We start from the raw sequence: 24,806 nt of genomic DNA, 5'->3' as shown, positions 1-24,806 counted from the left end.
CCACACGACCAACCAGGGCCGGGGACAAACTCTAACCAAGGTACGCGCCCTTAGCGGGAACCAAACCCGGATCTCTCCGGACCACAGACCAACGCTCCAACCACTGAGCCAAACTGGCCAAGGCTGGAGTATTTGTTCTAGATCTGTGAAACGTGCTGTTGGTATTTTAATGGGGATTGCATTGACCCTATAGATTGCTTTGAATAGTAGGGACATTTTAATGATGTTGATTCTTCCAATCCATAAACATGGCACGTGCTTCTACATTTTTATATCTTCCTCTGTTTCCTTTTTCAATGTCCGTAGTTTTCTGAGAACAGGTCTTTTACCTTCTTGGTTAAGTTTATTCCTAGATATCTTAATTTTTTTGTGTTGCAATGGTAAATGGGATTGGTTTTTTTTTTTTTAGTTTCTCTTTCTCTGTGTTCATTATTGGTATATAAAAATGCCAAAAATTCTGGATGTTAATTTTGTATACTGCTACTTTGCCAAATTCATTTATTAATCTAGTAGTGTTTTGGTGGAGTCTTTACAGTTTTCTGTGTACAGTACCTTGTCATCTGCGAATAATGACAGTTTCACTTCCACCTTTCCAATTTGGATGCTATTTATTTATTTATTTATTCATTTACTTATTTATTTATTTTGTTGTTGTTGTTTTGGTACATGCCCCTAGCGGGAACCAAACCCAGGACTCTCTGGTCCGCAGGTCGATGCTCCAACCACTGAGCCAAACTGGCCAGGGCGGATGCTTTTAATTTTTTTTTTTTCTTCTTGTCTGGTCACTGTGGCTAAGACTTTCAGCACCATATTGAATAAGAGTGGTGAAAGCTGACATCCCTGTCTTTTTTCTGTTCTTAAGGAAAGTGATTTTAGTGTTTGCCCTTTGAGTATGATTTTAGCTGTAGGTTTGTCATAAATGGCCTTTATTATGTTGAGGTATAATCCTTCTATTCCAATTTTGCTGAGAGTTTTTATCAAAAGTGGGTGCTTGATTTTGTCAAATGCGTTTTTAGTGTCTATTGACATGATCATATGGTTTTTATCTTTCATTTTGTTTATGTGGTGTACTACATTTATTGATTTGTGAATATTGTACCAGCCTTGCATCCCTGGGGTAAATCCCTCTTGATTGTGGTAAATAATTTTTTAAATATATTCCTATATTTCTAAATCTGATTTGCTAATATTTTGTTGAGTATTTTGGCATCTATGTTCATCAGGGATATTGGCTTTTAGTTTTCTTTCTTTGTAGTGTCTTTATCTGGTTTGAGGATTAGAATTATGCTGGCCTCATAGAAAGAGCTTGGAAGTCTTCCTTACTCTTGAATTTTTGGGAATAGTTTGAGAACAGGTGTTAGTTCTTCTTTGAAAGTTTGGTAAAACTCCCCTAGCCATCTGGACCAAAGCTTTTGTTTTCTGGGAGATTATTGATTACTGCTTCTATTTCCTTAGTTGTTACTAACCTGCTCAAGTTTTCTGACTCTTCCTGGTTGACTTTGGGAAGACTGTATGATTCTAGGAATTTGTCTATTTCACCTAGGTTGTCCAGTTTGTTGGCATATCATTGTTCATGGTATTTCCTTATAATCCTTTGTATATTCTGTTGTGTCAGTTGTTACATCACCTCTTTTGTTTCTGACTTTATTAATTTGGGTTCTCTTTGTTCCTTGGTGAGTCTGGCTAAAGGTTTAGCAATCTTGTTTATCTTTTCAAAGAATCAACTCTTGGTTTCATTGATCTGCTGTATTGTTTTCTTAGTCTCTGTGTCATTTTTTCCCATGCTGATCTTTATTATTTCCTTCCTTCTACTTACTCTGGGGTTTTGTTGTTGTTGTTGTTTTGTTCTCATTCTAGTTATTTGAGTTGTAGAGTTATATAATTGATTAGAAACTTTTCTTGTTTCTTGAGGTAGGTCTGTAATGCTATGAACTTTCTTCTTAGGACTGCTTTCACTGAGTCCTAAATATTTTGTGTTGTTTGTGTTCATTTTCATTAGTTCCCAGAAATTTTTCTATTTCTTCCTTGATATCATTGGTAACCCATTCATTGTTAATAATATGCTATTTAGCCTCCATGTGTTTGAATGTTTTTGAGTGTTTTTATTTAATTGATTTCCATTTTCATGCCATTGTGATCCAAGAAGATACTTGATATGATTTCAGTCTTCTTGAACTTGTAGAGACTAAGTTTGTATCCTAACATGTGGTCTATCTTTGAGACTGTCATGTGCACTTAAGAAGAATGTATATTCTGTAGCTTTGGGGTGAAATGTTCTATAAATATCAATTATAAATGCATCTGATCTAGTGTGTTGTTTAGGGTCTCTGTTTCCTTTTTAATTTTTTGTCTGGGAGATCTATCCAGAAATGTCAGTGGCATGTTAAATGTCCCTACTCTGATTGTATTGCTCTTGATCTCTCCCTTGAAGTCCTCCAGAAATTTTTCAATATATTTTGGTGCTTCTATATTCAGTGCATATATATTCACCAAGGTTATATACTCTTGTTGGATTGATCCTTTTAATACTATCTAGTGACCTTCTTTGTCTCTTATTATGGCCTTCATTTTGAAGTCTATTTTATCAGATATGAGTATTGCTGTCTCAGCAATTTTTTTATTTTCATTTGTATGGAAAAACTTTCTCCATCCCTTCAATTTTATCCTGTGTGAGTCTTTTGTTCTGAGATGGGTCTCTTGTAGACAGCACATATATGGGTCATGTTTCCTTTTCCATTCAGCTACTCTGTGTCTTTTGATTGTAGCATTTAAGGCATTTACATTAAGGTTATTGATAGATACTTATTTGTTGCCATTTTTAGTCTTTATGCCTGTGTTCCATTCTGTATATTACTTCATCTTCTTACAACAGTTCTTTTAGCATTTCTTGCAGTGCTGGTTTCAGGGTATTAAACACCTTTAGCCTTTTTTTTTTTTTTTTTTTTTTTTTTTGTCTTTGGAGCACTTCAATTTTGAATGATAGCCTTGATAGATGGAATAGTTCTGGATTCAGTCCTTGCTTTTCATTACTTTGCATAATTCATGCCAGCCCCTTTCTGGCCTGCAGTGTTCCTATTGAGAAATCAGCTGACAGTCTAATTGGAGGTAACTTCTTGTCTGTCTTGCTGCCTTTAAGAGTCTTTCTTTTTCTTTAATGTTTGCATTTTAATTATGGTGTGTCTAGGTGTGGGTCTTTTGGGTTCATTTAGATTGGGACTCTCTTGTGTGGACTTGTGTGACTTTTCCCTTCACCGGGTTAGGGAAATTTTCTGTCATTTCTTCAAACAGGTTCTCTATTACTTTCTCTGACTTTTCTCCTTCTGGTACCTCTATGTTGAAAATGTTGTTACTTTTCATATTGTCCCAAAGCTCCCTTAAACTTCCTCTTGCTTTTTTTTTAATTTGCTGCTCTAATTGGGTATTTTTCCTACCTGGTCTTCTAACTCACTGATTTGATCTTTTGCTTCTTCTAATCTACTGTAGAATCCTTCTGGGGTGTTTTTTTTTTTTTACTTCAGCTATGTCATTCTTTATTTTCTGATTTTTATTCATAGCTTCTATTCTTTATTCATGCTGATGTGGTTCCAACTGAGCTGTTTATAATTTTCATTAAGTTGTTTGTAATTCTCACTAAGTTATTTGAGCACCCTTAAAACCATTGCTTTGAATTCTTTATCTGACAAATTGCTTCCCTCCATTTCATTTAGTTCCCTTTTTGGTGATTCCTCCTTTTATTTCACTTGGGGATTCTTTGTCTCACCAATTTAGCAGTCTGGAAGTTTAGGGGCAGGTGAGGTGCACTGGAACATGTAGGCAGGTTGGTGTGTATCAGATAAGACTGTTATGTCTCCCAGTCTTGGTATGGTGGCCTTCTTGTGGGACCCAATGGAATAGTCTCTTTGATCTTCTGAGCTGGGTGCTCTAGGAATGACCCTTATGTGGATTATATTGTCTCTCCTGCTGAATTTTGGTTTTGATTGCTATTGTCTGTTTGTGAATGGGCTCAGCCTTCAGGGTTGTTGACCGTGAATTGCATCCCAAACCCTGTCATGCCAACTGTTACATAGGTGTTGACAGAACAATACAAAGCAAAACCAGATCAAAGCAAAAAGAACCCAAGAAAAATATCAGCATTAACAGTAATAAAAGCAAGTCTCAACAAAAAGATCAAAAGACAAACAAACAAACAAAAAACACACTCATACATACACACAAAAAGAATATTAAGAGGCACGAGCTTAAATGAATTAGAAGAGGGAGGGGAAAAATGAAAGCAAAGAAGGCAAGGCAAAATTCTACTAAATCAACAAGAACCTGAAAAAAATATCAACATCAACAATGATAAAAGCAACAGCCTCACAAAAAGATTAAAAGACAAACAAACAAACTGATCTCACACACACACACACACACACACACACACGAAGAATACTAGAAGGCATGTGACCAAAAGAATTAGAAGAGGGAGAAAAAAGATGAAAGCAAAGAAGGCAAGGCAAAACCCTACCAAACTTAAAAGCACCTGAAAAAAATTCAGCCTCAACAATGATAATAGTAACAGCCTCAACAAAAAGATTAAAAGACAAACAAACAGAAAACACACACACACACACACACACACACATACACACAAGAAGACTAGAATTTGTGAGACCAAAAGTGTTAGGCGAGAGGGAAAAAAAAGAATATGAAAGCAAACAAGGCAGAGACCAGAAATAGGGTAAGTATAAATGTAAGTAGAAAATAATGACTGGGGGAGAAGAAAAAATGGCGGCGGAGTGAATGGAGCAACACAGACCATATCCCAGGACCAAACTGGATTCACAAGGAAAATAAAGGCAAATCGTCAGGAAGGGGCAACCGAAACACACCTTGGAGAACCACATAACCAGGGACACCGACTCAATCCTGGTAGGCTTGCGAGGACACGAGAGGGGGGCCAGAGCCCAAGGTCTGCAGAGGCCTAGGTGGAGACCGGGGGATTCCGCGGCGGGAAGTTGCTGCTAAAGCCTCCGCAGCGGCCAGGGCGGGGACGGGAAACTCTGCGGCAGGAAGTTGCTGCTAAAGCCTCTGCTGCGACCCCGCCCCAGTCCTGCGAACGCTCCTGTGCGAACTCTCCTGCCTCCCAAACCCTCTGCTGGTGCCGCATGGACTCGCTGGGGCCAGGGAACTTGGCGGCAGCGGTGGCGGGAAGTTGCTGCTAAAGCCTCCGCTGCGACCCCGCCCAGGCCTGCGAACTCTCCTGTGCGAACTCTCCTGCCTCCCAAACCCTCGGCTGGTGCGGCACGCACTCCCTGGGGCCAGGAAACTCAGCAGCGGTGGAGGGAAGTTGCTGCAAAAGCCTCTGCTGTGACCCCGCCTGAGTCCTGCAAATCCTGCTGCCTGCTAAGCCCTCGACTGGTGCCGCAAGGGCTGGAACGGACTGGCTCGGACCAGGGGACTCAACTGGACGCTGCTACCCAGGCTGACTCCTGTGAACTCTGCGTGCTAAGCCCTCGGCTGGTGCCGCACAGATTCGCGGGGACGAGGGGACTCTGCTGGAAGCTGCTGCCACCCCGGCAGAGTCTCGCTACTGCAGCTCAGTCCTGGGGCTTCTGCTGAGTGCAAAACCCTCTGCTGGTGCCACAGCCGTGGCTGCCCTTGGCAGGAAGCAGCACTCTTGGGTTAAAAGTCCCAGGCGGCTCCATGACGCAGAGTCTAGACAGAGGTTAAATTGGCAGCAGCCACTCACCTTGAGCTTCAGCAGAGGGAAGGCAGACTGGACTGGAACTGTGTGGGGACACTCGGGTTTTGGAGGGTGCTAAGAGCTTTCGCTGAGTGCAGCCACTCAGGACTGTGGTCATTTTACTCCTTCCTAGGGCCCTGGGGAGAGGCGAGGTGGAGGCCCCTCCCTCAGAGATTAAATCCCACCTGGTGGCCATTGAAATGCTACTTGAGGCCCATTAACAATCAGCAGCTGCCTCAACCTCGGGAAATCCTCTTACACTGAGCACCTGAGGGAGTTTTTCAGGCAACTCAGACACCAAGGGTCTTCAGGTGACCGCTACTAATAGCCTCCAGGCAAAAAAAAAAAAAAAGCTAGAGGATAACGACCATTCCCTGGGCTAGCAACACTAACCAGAAAAGCTAAGACTTGAAGGTGGTGCTTAAAGTGGGTCCTCCCTGGCTCATCCAAACCCAGGAGAGGGAACCACAAACAGCAGAACACCAACACCCACAGGGAAAATTTGGCAGACTCCAAAGCCCACTGTGATAGCCAAAATGGTGAAAAACAGAAACAAAGACCAAATGTAAGAACATGAGACCTCTACGCAAGATGAGATAAATGAGGTGCAGTTAAGCAAGTTAACAGAACTAGAATTTAGAGCCATGATGTTGAGAAAGCTCAACAGTATGTGGAAGGATATGAGCACCATGAGTAAAGACATAGAAATGTTGAAAATCAACCAGATGGAGCCATGGCCGGTTTGGCTCAGCGGTTAAAGCAACGACCTGTGGTCCGGAGAGACTCGGGTTCGGTTCCCACTAAGGGCATGTACCTCGGTTGCAGTTTGTCCCCGGCCCTGGTTGGTCGTGCGGGTGGCAGCCACTCGATGTGTCCCTTTCACGTCGATGTTTCTCTCTCTCTCTCTCTCTCCCTCCTGCTCTATCTGAACAAAGAATAAAAAAGTGTCCTTGGGTGAGGATAAAAAAAAAAAAAAAAAAATCAACCAGATGGAAATTAAAAGCCAACAGGAAGAAATGAAGAATGACATATCAGAAATGAAAAACACGTTGGAAGGTCTAAAAAGCAGAGTAGGAGAAGCTGAGGACAGGATCAGTGAATTAGAAGACAGGCTAGAAAAAAATCAACCAATCAGAAAACCAAAAGGAAAAAACCATTAAAAAACAGGAAGACAGCTTAAGAGAACTGTGGGACAACTGCATACGTAATAATATTCGCATCATAGGAGTACCTGAAGAAGAAGAAAATAAGCAAGGGTTAGAGAATATATTCAAAGAAATAGTGACAGAAAACTTTCCTAATTTGGTGAAGGAAGAAGGCATTCAAGTTCAAGAAGCACAGAGAGCCCCAAGTAAGAAGAACCCAAACAGGCCCACACCAAGACACATAGTAATCAAACTGCCAAAAATTAAAGACAAAGAGAGAATCCTAAAAGCAGCAAGAGATAAGCAACAGGTTACCTACAAAGGAAACCCCATAAGGCTCTCAGCTGACTTCTCACAAGAAACACTACAGGCAAGAAGGGAATGGCATGAAGTAATCAAGGTCATGAAAAACAAGGATCTGAATCCAAGACAACTCTACCCAGCAAGGCTATCATTCAAAATAGAAGGTCAAATAAAGAGCTTCCCAGACAAAAAAAAAAAAAAAAAAGACTAAGGGAATACACTAGCACCAAACAAGCACTGCAAGAAATGTTAAACAAACTGCTGTAATTACCAGGAAAAAATGGAAGAAAAACAGAACCACAGTAAACAAAAATGGCAAAATAAGTACATATCAATAATCACCTTAAATGTAAATGGACTGAATGCTCCCATAAAAAGACACAGAGTAGCTGACTGGATAAGAAAGCATGACTCATCTACATGTTGTTTACAAGAGACCCACCTCACAACAAAAGACTCACATAGATTGAAAGTGAAAGGATGGAAAAAAATCTTCCAAGCAAACGGAAAAGAAAAAAAAGCTGGGGTAGCAATACTCATATCTGATAAAATAGATTTCAGAATGAAGGCCATAAGTAGAGACAAAGAAGGCCACTACATAATATTGAAAGGATCTATGCAACAGGAAGATATAACCTTGACTAATATATATGCACCCAATATAGGAGCACCAAAATATATTAAAAAACATCTGGGGGACTTCAAAGGAGAAATCGATAGCAATACAATCATAGCAGGGGACTTCAACACCCCGCTGACATCGCTGGATAGATCCTCTAGACAAAAAATTAGCAAGGAAACAGAGACTCTAAATAAAGCACTAGACCAAATGGATTTAACAGATATCTACAGAGAACTACACCCAAAAACTACAGAACTCACATTCTTCTCAAGTTTACATGGGACAGTCTCAAAGATAGACCACATGTTAGGGCACAAATTAAGTCTCTACAAGAAGATTGACATTATATCAAGCATCTTCTCAGATCACAACGGCAAGAAATTAGAAATCAATTGCAAGAAGAACATACAAAGACATTTGAACACATGGAAGCTAAATAGCATGTTATTAAACAATGAATGGGTCACCGAGGAGATCAAGGAAGAAATCAAAAACTTCCTGGAAACCAATGAAAAAGAACACACAACAACACAAAATCTATGGGATACAGCGAAAGCAGTTCTGAGAGGGAAGTTCATAGCACTACAGGCCTACCTCAAAAAACAAAAGAATCTCTAATAGACTATCTAACTTCACAACTTAAAGAACTAGAGAGCAAACAAAAAGAAAACCCCAGAGCAAGTAGAAGGAAGGAAATAGTAAAGATCAGAGCAGAAATCAATGACATAGAGACCAAAAAAACAATTCAAAGGATCAATAAAACAACGAGCTGGTTTTTCGAAAAGATAAAAAAGATTGATGGACCCTTAGCTAGACTCACCAAGAAACAAAGAGAGAGAACCCAAATACACAGAATCAGAAATGAAAGAGGAGAGATAACAACTGACACCACAGAAATACAAAAGATCGTTTACAACTACTATGAACAATTATATGGCAACAAATTTGACAATCTAAGCGAAATGGACAAATTTCTAGAAACACATAGTCTCCCAAAACTAGATCAGGAAGAGATAGAAAACTTGAACAGACCAATAACAACAGAAGAAATTGAAGATGTAATCAAGACTCTCCCAGCAAACAAAAGCCCAGGCCCAGATGGCTTCACGGGGGAGTTTTACCGAACATTCAAAGAAGAACTAATACCCATTCTCCTCAAACTATTTCAAAAAATTCAAGAAGAAGGAAGACTTCCAAACTCGTTTTATGAAGCCAGCATAATTCTAATTCCAAAACCAGAAAAAGACACAAGAAAGAAAACTACAGGCCAATATCCCTGATGAACATAGATGCCAAAATCCTAAACAAAATACTAGCAAATCGGATCCAGCAATACACCAAAAAAATTATCCACCATGATTAAGTGGGATTCATCCCAGGGATGCAAGGCTGGTACAATATTCGCAAATCCATAAACATGATACACCACATAAATAAAATGAAGAATAAAAACCACATGATAATATCAATAGATGCTGAAAAAGCCTTCGACAAAATCCAGCATCCATTTCTGATAAAAACGCTCAGCAGTGTAGGAATAGAGGGATCATATCTAGATATAATAAAGGTCATATATGAAAGACCTACAGCCAACATCATACTCAATGGGCAAAAACTAAAAGCATTTCCCTTAAGAAAAGGAACAAGGCAAGGATGCCCACTTTTGCTACTCCTATTTAACATAGTACTGGAAGTCTTAGCCACAGCAATCAGACAGGAAGAAAAAATAAAAGGGATCCAAATTGGAAAGGAGGAAGTGAAATTGTCATTATTTGCAGATGACATGATACTATATATAGAAAACCCCAAAGACTCCATCAAAAATTTACTAGACTTAATAAATGAATTTGGCAAAGTAGCAGGATACAAAATTAACGTCAAGAAATCGATGGCATTCTTATACACCAATGGTGAACTCACAGAAAGAGAAACTAAGCCAAAAATCCAATTTACCATTGCAGCAAAAAAATTAAGATATCTAGGAATAAATTTAACCAAAGAAATAAAGGACCTATTCGCAGAAAACTACAGGTCATTGAAAAAAGAAATAGAGGAAGATATAAAAAAGTGGAAGCACATACCCTGATCATGGATTGGAAGAATTAACATCATTAAAATGTCCATAATACCCAAAGCAATCTATAGATTCAACGCAATCCCCAACAAAATACCAATGGCATACTTCACAGAATTAGAACAATTATTTCAAAAGTTCATATGGAACCAAAAAAGGCCTCAAATAGCCACAGCAATCTTGAAAAGGAAGAACAAAGTTGGAGGGATCACAATACCAGATATCAGGTTACACTACAAAACCACTGTAATCAAAACAGCCTGGTACTGGCACAAGAACAGGCATATAGACCAGTGGAACAGAACAGAGAACCCAGAAATGGACCCAAGGCAATATGCTCAATTAATATTTGACAAAGGTGGCAAGAGCATACAGTGGAGTAAGGACAGCCTCTTTAATAAATGGTGCTGGGAAAATTGGACAGCCACTTTCAGAAGAATGAAACTAGACCATCAACTTACACCCTACGCGAGAATAAACTCAAAATGGATAAAAGACTTAAATGTAACTCATGCATCCATAAAAATCCTAGAAGAGACTGTAGGCAACAAAATTTCAGACATCATACACAGCAGAATTTTTACTGACACATCACCTAAGGCAATAGAAACAAAGGAGAAAATGAACACATGGGACTACATCAAACTCAAAAGCTTCTGCACAGCAAAAGATACAATCATCAGAACGGAAAGGCTACCCACTGTATGGGAGAGCATAATTGCCAATGATACATCAGATAAGGGGTTAATTTCCAATACATATAGAGTGCTCATACAACTCCACAAAAAGAAGACAAAGAATCCAATTAAAAAATTGGCAGAGGAACTAAATAGACACCTCTCCAAACAGGACATACAAATGGTTAAGAAACATATGAAGAAATGCTCATCATCACTGATCATCAGAGAGATGCAAATTAAAACAACAATGAGGTATCACCTCACACCTGTCAGAATGGCCGCCATCAACAAATCATCAAACAACAAGTGTTGGCGAGGGTGTGGAGAAAAGGGGACTCTAGTACACTGCTGGTGGGAATGCAGACTGGTGCAGCCACTATGGAAAACAATATGGTGTTACCTCAAAAAATTAAAAATTGAACTTCCATTTGACCCAGTGATCCCGCTTCTAGGAATATACCCTTAGAAGCCTGAAACACCAATCAGAAAGAATATATGTACCCCCATGTTGTAGCAGCACTATTTACACTTGCTAAGATCTGGAAACAGCCCAAGTGTCCATCCGTAGACGAATGGATAAAAAAGCAGTGGTACATATACACAATGGAGTACTACGCAGCTGTAAGAAAGAAAGACCTCTTATCCTTTGAGACTACATGGAGGGACCTGGAAAGTATCATCCTAAGTGAAACAAGCCAAACAGAGAAAGACAAGTTTCATATGATCTCACTTATTTGTGGAATATAATGAACATAACAGTCTGAGGAAGGGGGTAGTCCCAGAGACGCGGAAATGGGATACAGACTGACAATCCCCTAAATAGGGGGGTGGTGGGGAAGAGATAAACCACAGAACTTATATGCATGTATGCATGAACAGTGGACATGGACAACAAACTGGGGAAAGGGCAGGGAGGGAGGGGAGGGGAGGGGGGAATCAGTGGGAGAAAAAGGAGAAACATCTGTAACAAAAATTAATTAATAAAAAAAAGAAAATAATGACTGAAATAATAACAATTTTAGAAAGTAATAATGCTAAATTGAATAAAATATAAAATAAGAAGGTAAAAAATTGGAAAATAAAAAATATTACAATAAAAATGCAAATTAAAAAGAAAATAAAAACACCAAAACAACAACAACAAATTTTGGATCTGCTATTTATGGAGCTCATTGGATTTTGCTCAGATGTTTTTGGATCTGGCCTCTTGGTGTGTGGGTCCCTGTCCCCTTGGACAGTTCTCTGGTGCAGGCCAATATGAATTGCTATTCCCGCCTGGCCCTGGATCTCCTGGCTGAAGCCCTGCAGGGTGGATCCCAGGCAGTCCAGTAGGCAGGGCTTTCCTAGACCAGAGGCTGGGTCTGCTCTAGGGCTTGTCACGTGAATGTATTTGTTCTGGGTTGCTTTCCCTTCCAGGATAGCCTGGGCTCTGTCAGTATAATTTACACACATTTGCACTGGGGGTGGTGCCTATAGTTTACAGGAGGGGCAGGCAGTCTCTTTCTTTCCTTCCTGTGCCTCATCTCTGGCTGGGTTGCTGGCACCCCCTGGTCACCACCCCAAGCAGGGGAGGGTTGAGGGGGGAAAAAGGAGAAAGAAAAAAAATGCCCTGCTTGGCTCTTTAATCTTTCAGCATGACTTGCTCTTGCTGGGTGGGACTTCTGCCCAGGCTCCCACCTGGGGATCCAAATTTCCAGCACCCCTAGGCCCTGCCACTGGGGTGCTGACTTCCAACCCAGAACTGTTCCAAGGGTGGGGGAAGGGACAGCTCCTTTTTCCTGGAGGTGGGGAGCAACACACCTCTTTCCCCAGCACTCTGACTAGCCCCCTTCAAAGTTCTTTCAGTGAGTAATCAGCCCCTCAAATTCACTGCTGTGTGATCCGTTCAGATCCCTCCTCGGGTTTGCTATTCTGCTTTGTGGCCCCTCCCAGCGCCCACAGTCAGAGTGAGCTTCCCAGGCTGGTGTTGTGACAGCCTTCGCTTGTAGCCTGGGTTAGTGCTGAGTCACCCTGGAGGGCCAACTCACCTCTGATTTCGATGCTATGTGTGCTCCCCTTCCCTTCTCTGATGCTCTTGTTTGGGGCTGAATCCCCCACTCCCAGAGGGCAGGAGGTGTGCTACCGCCCCTTCCTCCCAGCTGCACGAGTTTGCTCACCCACTTGGCATCTTCTCCTGTGCCCTCTCCATATTCCCACTGGCAGTGCTTCCAATCAGCTATTTTCAGGTGGTTTTCAAGTTGAATGTTCTGCAGTTTAGCCTCAAGTTTGGTCCTGTGCTAGGAGCAAGCGGAAGGAACTTCCTTAGGCTTCAGCCATCTTGCCTTCTCCTTCTCCTCATTGCTTTTTACAGCTGCATAGTATCCCTTCACATGGGTGTGCCTTAGTTTATTCAGCCACAGCTTGACTGCTACATACATGGGTTGTTGATCATCTCTAAATTTTCAAGTTATGCCACAAATCAATAAACTTGTATCTATTTTATTTCATATTTAGGAGGTTGTGTATGATATATTCTTAGGAGAGAAATTGCTGGGTGAAGGGGAAAATATGTATTTTGGGTAGATATCGCCAAATTCCTCTCCATACAAAGTTATATGCTTTTGAGTAAGTTTTAAAGAAAAGAAATTATGTGGTTTACTACTTTTCCTGCCAATTCTAACTCCAACTCAATCTAACATTGGTATCACTCAAAATTTTAAACTGTAGATTCCTTGCTAACCAATTGTTGTTTTTTAATATTTTTTTCTTTATTGATTTTAGAGAGAGAAGAAGGGAGAGGGAGAGATAGATAGAAACATTGATGAGAGAGAACATTGATTGGCCGCCTCCTGCATGCCCCCCCCCCCCACTGGAGATCAGGCCCACAACCTGGGCATGTGCCCTGACAGGAATTGAACCAGTGACCTCTTAGTGCATGGGTCGACGCTCAACTACTGAGCCACACTGGCTGGGTGCTAACCAATTATTTAATCTCAGCCAAAGATAAATCCCCACTTGCCTCTAATATTTCAGGCTAATATTTAAAATCTTTTCATGTCTAATATCAAAAATCAGTCCAAGTGACTCTCCTCAACTCCTCAGATGTTTCTCATCAACATCACAGCCTCTAGATCTAATTAGTCTACATGGTAATTGATGATAATAATGCCAGAATCTAGCATAAACCTCTTAGATCACCTGTTTTCTCTGCTCTGTGTTAGGATATCTTAATAACTACTTTTAGGCTGATTGACACAGCTGATTAAATCATGCTGTTCTCTAGTCCTGGAAGACATGACAAGATTCCCTAGATACCCTCATGTGCATTCATGCTGGTTGCATGGAAAAATCATCAGATATGGGTGTGCTGTGAGTATGTGGAAAAGGTGGATTCTAACATGCAGAGGGCCAAGCCCCCTATTGCATTTAACTAGAGATCATGAAAAGAGCTCTGGGTTCAGAAGCAAAAGACCTGGGCTTTTCCATGTATTCTTAATAAATGGTAGCTTAGAGCAATTTATGAGAAAATGGGATGAAATATTCATTTCCTCTGACTAGGGAAAGCTATAATAATATCCTAAACATCTCCCATCCGTCTTTGCCTCTCTCCATGTTTAGAGTGAATTTCTAGGAGAAAGAAGGGGCATCATGTCTTTTGTCAAGAAAAAGAAAACCAGAATATTTTTAAAATATTGTATGTGTTTGTTTTATCTATAGACTTCAATATGATGAAAATTTTAAAGATCCCAGCAACATATACCACAACCAAGGAAGAATCAAAATTATTAAGACCAACAACAAAGGTTTGAAGTGCAGTAAATTTTTTTTTACGTTCTTCTTTAATTTGCAATATAATTAGTTGAACAGTTTGATGTAGACATTGTTGGTTATTTTATTTTTGATATATATCTTAGAAAAAATGTAATGATCAAAGTGATTTACTGGGTTAATATTAATATTAAAAAGTCTTATTTTTTTCTTTAAAAATTCTCATCTCTAATGGGAAAAGAAAAAAACATAACATTTATTTGTTCTCACACTGTTAGCACTACTTGTCCTTGGACTGACTTGCAAACATGGCTCGATCTCAGTAAGCATCAGTCACATTTGCTGGAAATTTCAAAGGAGTTTTCTGTAATGGTTGACCTGTCCCCATCTTTTAAGCCATGGTCCTGGAATAACTGAGTACATGTAGACACTGTTACTCTTTAAGTCGTAAATGCTATGTTTCTCCACTTTCCTGAAGGTGCCTCCAAAATAGAGAGCCTATGGACTTGCCACCTTTTGTCTCTATAGCCAAGATTTAATGAGGTTATTGGCTTGAAATTTTTGAGTTTTATCTCATAACTCGTTAAACAGTTAGGTTTTTAATCTGTTGAAGTCTTTATTGCTAAAATTTTGTCTGAATTATCTAGTCAAGTCTGTCCATTATTTTAAATTTTGAATTATGTTTATATAAAATCCTCTTTCTGGAAGTCAGTATTCGCAGATTTCCTGGACTCTGATAATCCAGGCATATAGAATCTCTTTCAGCCTTCACAGCACTGCCAACAATGGTTTGTAAGTACTTAGCAAGGAAACTGGTGGTCTCCAGTAGTCAATTTGGGATGATGACAATATCACACTTTTGGGTGGGGAGCAAGAAGGGTGGACAGATATAGAAATCAGGGACATGTAATAAAAATTGTATATCTCATCTTCAGCAAGCACTAAAAATGGTCTTTTACACTTTACATACAATTGAAGAAATAGAGATGGATTTGTAACTGACTGTACAACCTTTTTCAGGTAACACTATTAAAAGATAGAAAATAAATTGCAGATACATCTTGTTGCATTATTGGCCCTGTTCCATGCAGACTACTTTATCAACAACTTGGATAAAAATATGGTTGCCGCCTGGCCAGTGTGGCTCACTAGTTGAGCGTCGACCCATGCACCAAGGAGCTGCCAGTTCGCTTCCCAGTCAGGGCACATGCCCAGGTTGTGGGCCAGATCCCAAGTGGGGGGCATGAAGGAGGTGGCCAATCAATGTTCGCTCTATCAATATTTCTCTCTCTCTCTCCCTCTCCCTTCTCTTTCTGAACCTCTCTCAATAAAGAAAAAAAAATTTTTTTAATATGGTTGCCATTTGTATTAGATATGTAGAAGTCATACACTTAAAAGAATTATTAATACATTGGATGACCAAAAGTTTACAACAGGCTAGAGTAAAAAGCCTGACCTTAGAAAATAAACTTTTTATTGTGGAAAAGTATAGAGGTCCAAAATTAGAACTGCAGAGGTACAACATGAGAAAGCCTTGGCTTGGGGGCAGCGAATAGCTTTGGGAAGTATTTCTGGTGGTAAGATCTATATGTGTCAACAGTAGAATGTTGTTGACTCCAAAATCTACTGTATTCTTGACTATTTAAATAGACATGTGGACTTAATTCTATGCTGATTTGACAGTAATTGTGTTTTATATTAATTTTCGAGAGCTTCATTATAAAAGGGTGTAGATAATTAGAAGTATTCTGAACAGAATATAACCAAAATGATGAAGGACTCTGAAACCATATTGTTTGAGCAATGATCAAAATGTTTAAAAACATTTCTACTAGAAAAGAAAAAACCCTGGAGACCTTATTAACAGAGAGCAGGATTAGATGTTTTTTTTATGGCTCAGAAAAGATTTTTTTTTTACTAGTGCAAACCAAAACATATTTTACTTTTACAAATAGGTGAAAGCTATATGAAAACAGATTTCAGTTCAACATAAAGAATAATGTTTTAAGCACCAGAGTTGTCCAAATGCTGAATGGGTGCCTGTGGGTTTCCAATATCCATATGGGCATTGACAGGACACACATTAAAACATAGCAAATCAAAGCTTAGTTTTGCAATCAGTACGGGCAATTATCTTTTAATAAATTAACAGAAAGATTTAGCACCAAAACCATCCCTTGGACTTTCTGGTACACCCCCTGTGACCCATCCAAAATTTATAGGATTGTTTGGTTCTTCAAAATTAGTAACAAATAGTTCTTTGATGATAAAAGTCCTATTTATGGAATCAAAATTCTCTGACAATTTTATGTCATATCTTTTGTAGGGTGAATGGAAGCAGGGGGGCTTCTGTTACTTGTTTTGGCCATTTTGGATATTTCTTTTTTTTAATCCTCACCCAAGGATACTTTTCCATTTATCTTCAGATAGAGTGGGAGGGAGGGAGAGAGAAACATCCATGTGAGAGAGACATATTGATTGGTTGCCTCCCGCTGACCAGGGCCAGGGGTGAACCTAAACTGAGGTACATTTCCTTGATCAGAATCAAACCTGCGACTGTTTGGTCCATGGGCCGACACACTAACTGCTGAGCCAAACCAGCCAGGGCCACTGTGGATATTTCTAACAAGAGTTCTTTGGGCAACATGGTACTTTCTGCTCTAAAGTATCTAAGAAAATGGCTGAGCCTCCACAAAACACTGAATTTGCATTTAATGCCTAGTTCTGCTCTTGCCTGGTTAACTATCCTTAAAAAACCAGGGATTATCTTAGATGAAGAAGGAGCTGTGCTTTTTCTAAATTGAACACTGATAATTGCATGGAAAAATAGCAAAAATATCTATTTGTGGTATTTCAGTAAAGTAGACTTTCTGACTTATAGTATACAAGACAGAAGCCTGGAAAGGGGTCATAAAATGATCTTTTGAGACAGGAAAATTTTCATTTTAATCTAAATGGAGCTTGGCTTGGTTTTGCATGTAATTTAGAAAATCAGGCTAGATATAACCTGATATAAATTGTCATGAAAGATTAAGATAAAGGAAATGATTTACATCATAGAAAATATATCTGATATTGACATTTAATTTTTCACCATCAAAAAATTGCTTTTGATTATCATAATCCCACTTTTAAAATAATTCTGAAGCAGTTATGAATTAATAAAATTAAAAAGTGACCATAAGCAAAGGGAATACAAGAGAATTTTATGTATCAATAAAAGCAAGAGAATAAAATCTTATTTCCCCATAGGAAATAGAATCAATAATAAATCTCTCTTCTAGGCATTACAGGTATTGAGGAAAGACTTAGCAGATAAGTAGTTGCTATGCTGAACTTGTTTTCCACAAGAAGTCAATAATAGAATCTTGAAGCAATTATATTTCTGACTGTCATTTCCCTGACACAGAATTTGTGGTCAACATTTTTTTCCATCAGCACTCTGATTATGTTATCCAATTGCCTTTGATCTCCTTTGTTCTAATGAGAAGTCAGCTGTTAATCTTATTAAGGTTTCTAGACATGCTGTTTTTTGAGATGTTTCTTTTGGTCTTTGTCTTTCAAACTTTGACTATGATGTGTCTAGGTAAGAGCTTATTCTACTTGAAATTAAGTTTCTTAGGTATATTTTTCATAAAATTTGGAAAGTTTCAGTTATTATTTCTTTATATTTTTTCCTGCCCCTTTTTCTAGGCCTTTGTTCATCTTCTTCATTCTTTTTTACTTCTGTTCTTTAGACAAAATAATCTCTATTGACCTACCTTCAAGTGTGCTGATAAAGCAAAAAGCGTGGAGAACTTTATTGCATATAATCATAGATACATTAGTAAATTTCTTTTATTAAGAATATGCTTTGAAGTATTTACTTTATTTTATTATGCTAGATGGTAGTTATAATACAGTTATAATTTATTTATAATTCTTTAAAAACACACCAAATTAATAACTGACTTTATTTTTTCTTTCCCTCACAGTCCCACTATAGTAGCACTGGTCCAGAGTTTAACCGTGTGCTCTTCAACTTTGGAGGTCAGAGTCCACTGATTTTATATTATCTTAAGATGCATGAGCTAGCTGGTATTCCCAAAGCCTCTAGGCGAAGCAAGATTAAGTTCACTGAAATATCACGAGAACCATATCCTTTTTTAAGCTTCACTTTAATATGATCTATTTTTAAAATATTGAAAATCTTTTATTGTCTCAATTAAGAAAAAAAATAATGTTTTTTAACCAATGCTTTTATTTAGCATTTAATCATGTTCAAAACTTTTGTAGCATGTTTTGTTAAAGTATTTTCTCTTTTAGATCTAAGGCTATCATTTTTCATGTCAAAACATAAAACCCAGGAACTTTAGAAACTGGTATATTTAGCTCTTCAGTTAAAAGACTGTCTTTGCAACTTAGTATTTAATGTTCAGTTTCAAACATTTGTCAGAACTGTGAGTAATGGGCTTCTAGGCTTCTCCAGAAGAGTTTCAAACATGTTTTTGTTGTAGAATCATTTGTTCCAAAGAAAATTTATCAAAAAGCTTAATGTGTAAAATATAAAATAAATGAAATTGGAGCTCTTTGGTTACAGCAGGAGCAGGGCCCAGAGTTCTATGTGCACTCCTGTGCTCCCTCTGCATAACCCAGCCCAGCCCAGGCTCACGGGGACTCAGATGAACCCAATGGATCTAATACCATGCTTTCCAAACTGAAGTATAAATAGCTCTGGGTGGAGAAAAAATATATCAGGACTCTTATTTACATGTCTTTCTGTCTTGAAAATAAAACATAAAGCTGGACATCACTAATGTTCAGTAAACAAGTACCTTGTTCAGCTGATATTTCAGTCTGCAGTCGACTGTGTTGAGGGATAATGATGGCCTCTTTGCTTTTGTGTTGCTTTCTAAGCATCACAACATGGTGCTATTTTCTTTGGGGGAGTTAAGCAGATTTATAGATTATATCATCTAGTTTTAAATAAAGTAACAACTCACTAGTGGAACAATAGCTTTAAATGATTTCTGGAAAGAACTATGGATTGATGATAATATTTATGATGCAAGAAATAATTAGATTCCACATATAAACTAATAAATGAAATAGAAACAGACTAATAGATGTCATTGGGGAGGGGAGAGGAGGGCTGGGTGAAAAAGGTAAAGGGATTAAGCAAAAAACAAAACAGAATCTCATAGACAACAGTATTGTCATTACCAGAGGGAAATGGGGGAGGGGGAATCAGGAGAGGGTAAAGGGGGGATAAGTGGTGATGAAAAGAGACATGACTTAGGGTAGTGAACACACATACAACATGCAGATGATATATTCTAGAATTGTACACCTTAAACCTATATAATTTTATTAACCACTGTAACCTCAGTAAATTCAATTAAAAAAGAAAAGAAATTTTAGCAGAACCGTATTTTTCCTACTCTTTGAAGGAGCTCACTTCCAGCCACACTAAGAGATGAAGTCAATGGTGATCTATTCAATTCTGCCAAGATGTAGACCAAAAGTATAAAAATAAAAATATTCAGAAAGACTATTTGAAATATGGATATACATCATTTTATAAACAATGAATCTGGCCTTAAGTGTATGTGATACTTTTTAATATTATCAACTGATAGTATGCCAGTTTAATTTGCAAGGCATTTATAAACCACGGTCTAGACATCAGTACAAATCTCTGCAATTTGAGGACTAAAGGTTAAGTGTTCCATTAAAAATGTTAAATTTTATTTTTTAAAATATTTTTTCATCTCACTGTTTTCTGTTTCTCCACTGTATATTTTTATAATGTATGTAATATATTAATACAGATTGATGTGCATATATAATTTACAAATTTAAAGTTACACCTGTATGGGAGTATGCTCGCATAGCTTTCACTCGCGGGATACATGATCAGGAAAGTGTGGAAACCACTGCTCCAGCAGATTCTCAGGCCTCTCCCAGGCCATTTCTCCCCCATTGCAGTAAAGCCAGCCTCTAGAGTCAAACTGACCACAAACACATGGAATTAACTTGAATGGCTCTGGAACACAAGAAAAAAGGCTAACTATATGGGTAAATCAGTCTGTGTTAAGACTTGTAACTTAAGTAATGATGCAGTGATTCTCATCAACCTTGAATTATGTCTGAAACAAAAATTTTAAATCTCTAGAAGTGAAATTTGAAAGGTATCAAAAACCTTCATAGTAGATCAATTTGATTTTTAACTAATATTTATCGTGATGGTAAAAATAATGTTAATCTTGTGTTTCTATTTCTGATGAGCATGGACTTGTTCAGTGGCTAAGCTAGGATTCATACACCAGTTCACTGGGAATGTGGGACGAGTGAGCGAGTTGGGGAGGAGATGGAGATCTGAAGCATGAAACCTGTTAGGAATATGTCTCAGTCCATAAAAATTTGAAAAAAAAAATCACCCATTGGAAAGTAATGGGGCTTTCCACAATGTATTCTGAGCTTGTAAAATATAATAGGCACGGATAAGAAAAAATGTTCTAGATCTAATGATGAACAAAATCATAATAGAGCCTCACATTCATCAGCACTTGGCAATTTTTTCAAGTGTTGAATTTCCCTATATGTTATCACAGGAATGGCAAGGGTCCTGCGACCAGGAACTTCTTGAGTTTGGAATGTTCATCTTATTCTTATGATACACTTCATATACTTTATGAAACCAGCTCATAGCACTTTACAGATGAGGAGACCAAAGCGCACAGAGGGTACGCGGCTTGCTGTACAAATTTGCCTCTCTATCCCTCGCACCTGAAAAAAGTATCCTGCCTGCAATAGTTGCTAAACAAATGCCTGATGGGTGGGTATAACATGGTTTTATATAAAGATAAGACCAAAGTTCATCTTATTTGTCAAAAAAAAAGAATTGACATAATCTTTAAAATTAAAAAACACCTAGAGGAAAGAAAAAAAAATTGTCAGTCATTGGTACAAAGTCAATCTATAAAGTCACCAATATTTAAATGATGTTTTTAAAAAGTTATTGAATAATTACTGTGTACCAAGTACTCTTCTAAGCACTTTATACTTATTAACTCATTTCATTCTCATGGGAACTTCTGAGCTAGATATTATCATTGTTTCAAAACAAGAAAACTGAGGCCCGGGAAAGTTAGGTGACATACCTGAGAACAGCAAATGACAGCACTTGGAGTCTGTCCCGGGCGGCCAGGTTTCAGGGCAGAGGTGCTGGAACACGCTGGTGCTGACCTGCTTCCCCAGGGACTGTGGAGCCCCAGAGGAAGATAAAGCCTGTTCCAGGCTTTTAGGGAGAATTGTAATTATGGTTTGGGGGAAGGGTGGTAACAGTCAGAGAAGTCAACAGAAGATGAAAAATAAGGGGGGGTGGGGGTTGCCATGATAATGTCCCTCACACTTGAGGATAAATAGCTAATTGATATTTCTAGGGTTGTCCAACATTAGATCAATTTAGCAGTTTTTCCTTCAGACATTGAAGATTGCATGACTATGCAATTCTATTACAAAATTATTTTAGCCTGGCCATTGTGCCTCAGTGGTTTGAGCGTCAACCCATGCACCAAGACGTTGCCAGTTTGATTCCTGGTCAGGACACATGCCTAGGTTGTAGGCCAAATCCTCAGTGGGGGACATGCAGGAGTTGGCCAGTAATGTTCTCTCTCATCAATGTTTCTACCTTTCTCTCTCTCTCCTTTCCTCTCACTCTAAAAATCAATAAAGAAAAAAAGCTTAATCCTTTTATCTATTTAATAAGATATTCTTATGATACACTCTTTTAAACAAGCTTAAATATTGGTCACTATACAATTTTATTTGTGCAATTTTTATTAATTTATTTTTGTTACAGATGTTTCTCCCCCCCCCCCGACATCCTCCTCCTGACCTTCCTCCCCCAGCATTGTTGTCTATGTCCATTGGTTATGTGTACATGCATATAAGTTCTTTGGTTCATCTCATCCCTCCCATCAGCCCCACTCCTCTGAGGTTTGTCAGTCTGAACCATACTCCTTTCCATATCTCTGGGTCTATTTTATTCATTAGCTTATTCATTATATTCCACCAATAAGTGAGATCATATGCTACTTGTCTTTTTCTCTTTGGCTTATTTCACTTAGCATAATACTCTCCAGGTCCCTCCATATCATCTCAAAGGATATGAGACCTTTCTTTCTAACAGCTGCATAGTGTTCCATTGTGTATGTGTATATGTACCACAGCTTTTTTATCCACTCATCTACTGATGGACACTTGGACTGTTTCCAGATCTTAGCAAGTGTGAATAGTGCTGCTATGAACATGGGGGTACATATATTCTTTCTGATTGGTGTTTCAGGCTTCTTAGGGTATATTCCTAGAAGTGGGATCACTGGGTCAAATGGAAGTTCAATTTTTAATTTTTTGAGGAAACACCATATTGTTTTCCATAGTGACTGCACCAGTCTGCATTCCCACCAGCAGTGTGCTAGAGTCCCCTTTTTTTCCACACCCTCACCAGCACTTGTTGTTTGATGACTTGTTGATGGCAGGTGTGAAATGATACCTCCTAGTTGTTTTCATTTTCATCTTTCTGATGATTAGTGATGTTGAGCATTTTTTCATGTCTCTTGGTCATTTGTATGTCCTGTTTGGAGAGGTGTTTATTTAGGTCCACTGCCCATTTTTTAATTGGGTTCTTTACCTTCCTTTTGTTGAGTTGTATGAGCACTCTATAGATTTTGGAAATTAACCCCTTATCTGATGTATCATTGGCAGTTATGTTTTCCCATATCTTGGTTCCCTTTCCATTTTGATATTTATTTCTTTTTCTGTGCAGAAGCTTTAAAGTTTGATATAGTCCCATGTAATAAGTTTTTTCCTTTGTTTCTCTTGCCTTAGGCATTGTATCAGTGAAAATTCTGCTGCATGTGACATCTGAAATTTTGTTGCTTACATTTTCTTCTAGGATTTTTATGGATTCACAGTCACACTTAAGTCTTTTATCCATTTTGAGTTTATTCTTGTGTATGGTGTAAGTTGGTGGTCGAGTTTCTTTCTTTTTTTTTTTTTTGCATGTAGGTATCCAGGCATAGTTCCTAAGGTCACTATGCAATTTTAAATTAGAGTTTTATGGAACAGATATATTTAAAAATAAATTTAATATCATAGGTAATATTTCTTTTAACTCACAGTGATTTTCCAAAGTCACAAGAGGGAGGATTGCTATTGTCAATATTTTAGTATTCATATATAAACAGCAAAGACTGCAGATGTATGTGGAGAGAGAGAAGGATGGAGCAAATGTTCTAATAAATCACAGCAGTGTTCATGATTCTGAGAGATCTTTTAATGTGTATTTATGAGAAGAATAATGACACTGAATCATTATTAGTAGGAAATGTGAATATTTTTGTGAATGATATTTGAATTTTTTAACTTGCTCACTTAGCATAGAGTTATGAGTAAAAAGGAGACAAAAAACCTTTTCTAGGACTCAGAGTGGAATGTAGTAGTGTGTCTTTAAACTATGCAGAATCTGGTGCAACATGTATTTGTAGCTCCTAATTTTCCCTTCTCACATTGTCTGTATTTTTATAAACTATCTCAAGTCCTTTTTGTGTTCAGAGTAAACTAACAAAGAAATACCCAAAAATCTAGTAACATTTTAACATGTAAAACACAAATTTAAAAAACAAAAAGAAAACTCAGGAACAAAGTGTCATTGGTGTGGGTCCTGTTAAAAAGAGGTTGAGCATCAACCCATGCACCAAGAGGTCCTTGATTTGATTCCCTGTCAGGACACATGCCCAGGTTGTGGGCCCAATCTCCAGTGGGGGGCATGTTGGAGGTGGCCAATCGATGTTCTTTCTCATCGATGTTTCTCTCTCTCTCTCTCTCTCTCTCTCTCCCTTCCTCTCTCGCTAAAAAATTAATAAGGAAAAAAAAATTTGTGAAAGAAAAAAAAAAGTCCATAGGATACACCTATATTTCTAACTTGAGTTTAGAATGCTCATATTCAGTTGCAATTTAGAAAACAATTTAAACTCAGTGCAGTGTCATAATGAGTGCATTGTATTGCTGTAAACACATGCTTCCACCATCACACACACATACACAGGCTTTTTGACATGTAAAAACTTTTAGGGGTGGAGTATTAAACTCTACAATTGAAAACAATGTGTGATATATCAAAGTTGACCCCAGAAAAAGAATAAAAGCTATACAAAAGAAGTCATCTGTTGTGAATTATCTGTGATGTGGAGGAGGCAAATAGTCAACAGTGGGGGAAAAAAGAAGAAACCCTGAGACTCATGAAAGGTCACCAACTCTGTGTAACACACAGCAAGAGTCCAGCAGGAAACTCTTCAGAGCCATGTGCAACTTCTTTTTACTTCTATTTATAGAAAGATTTCTGAAGTCATTGTCACATGTACATTCATAGACTTTTTCTCACTAATATGTGCACAATAGCTTGTGAATTGTTATTAAAGTTACTATCGATTGTATTTTTCAATTTTAAATCAGTAACATTTCAAGT

General features: G+C 38.2%; 1 protein-coding gene across 1 annotated transcript in view; it reads left to right on the top strand.

Moving 5' to 3' along the window:
• Positions 1 to 24,806, top strand: part of FAM227B (family with sequence similarity 227 member B) — a 234,173-nt gene that overhangs the window by 180,996 nt on the left and 28,371 nt on the right. Inside the window, exons 12-13 of the mRNA XM_036249266.1 lie at positions 14,246 to 14,331; positions 18,271 to 18,431. Coding sequence (XP_036105159.1) covers positions 14,246 to 14,331; positions 18,271 to 18,431 — 247 coding nt within the window. The remainder of the gene's footprint in view (positions 1 to 14,245; positions 14,332 to 18,270; positions 18,432 to 24,806) is intronic.

Source organism: Molossus molossus, unplaced genomic scaffold (genome assembly GCF_014108415.1).
Source record: "Molossus molossus isolate mMolMol1 unplaced genomic scaffold, mMolMol1.p scaffold_m16_p_1, whole genome shotgun sequence".
NCBI classification, from domain to species: domain Eukaryota; kingdom Metazoa; phylum Chordata; class Mammalia; order Chiroptera; family Molossidae; genus Molossus; species Molossus molossus.
This window is presented reverse-complemented; position numbering and strand designations above follow the sequence as displayed.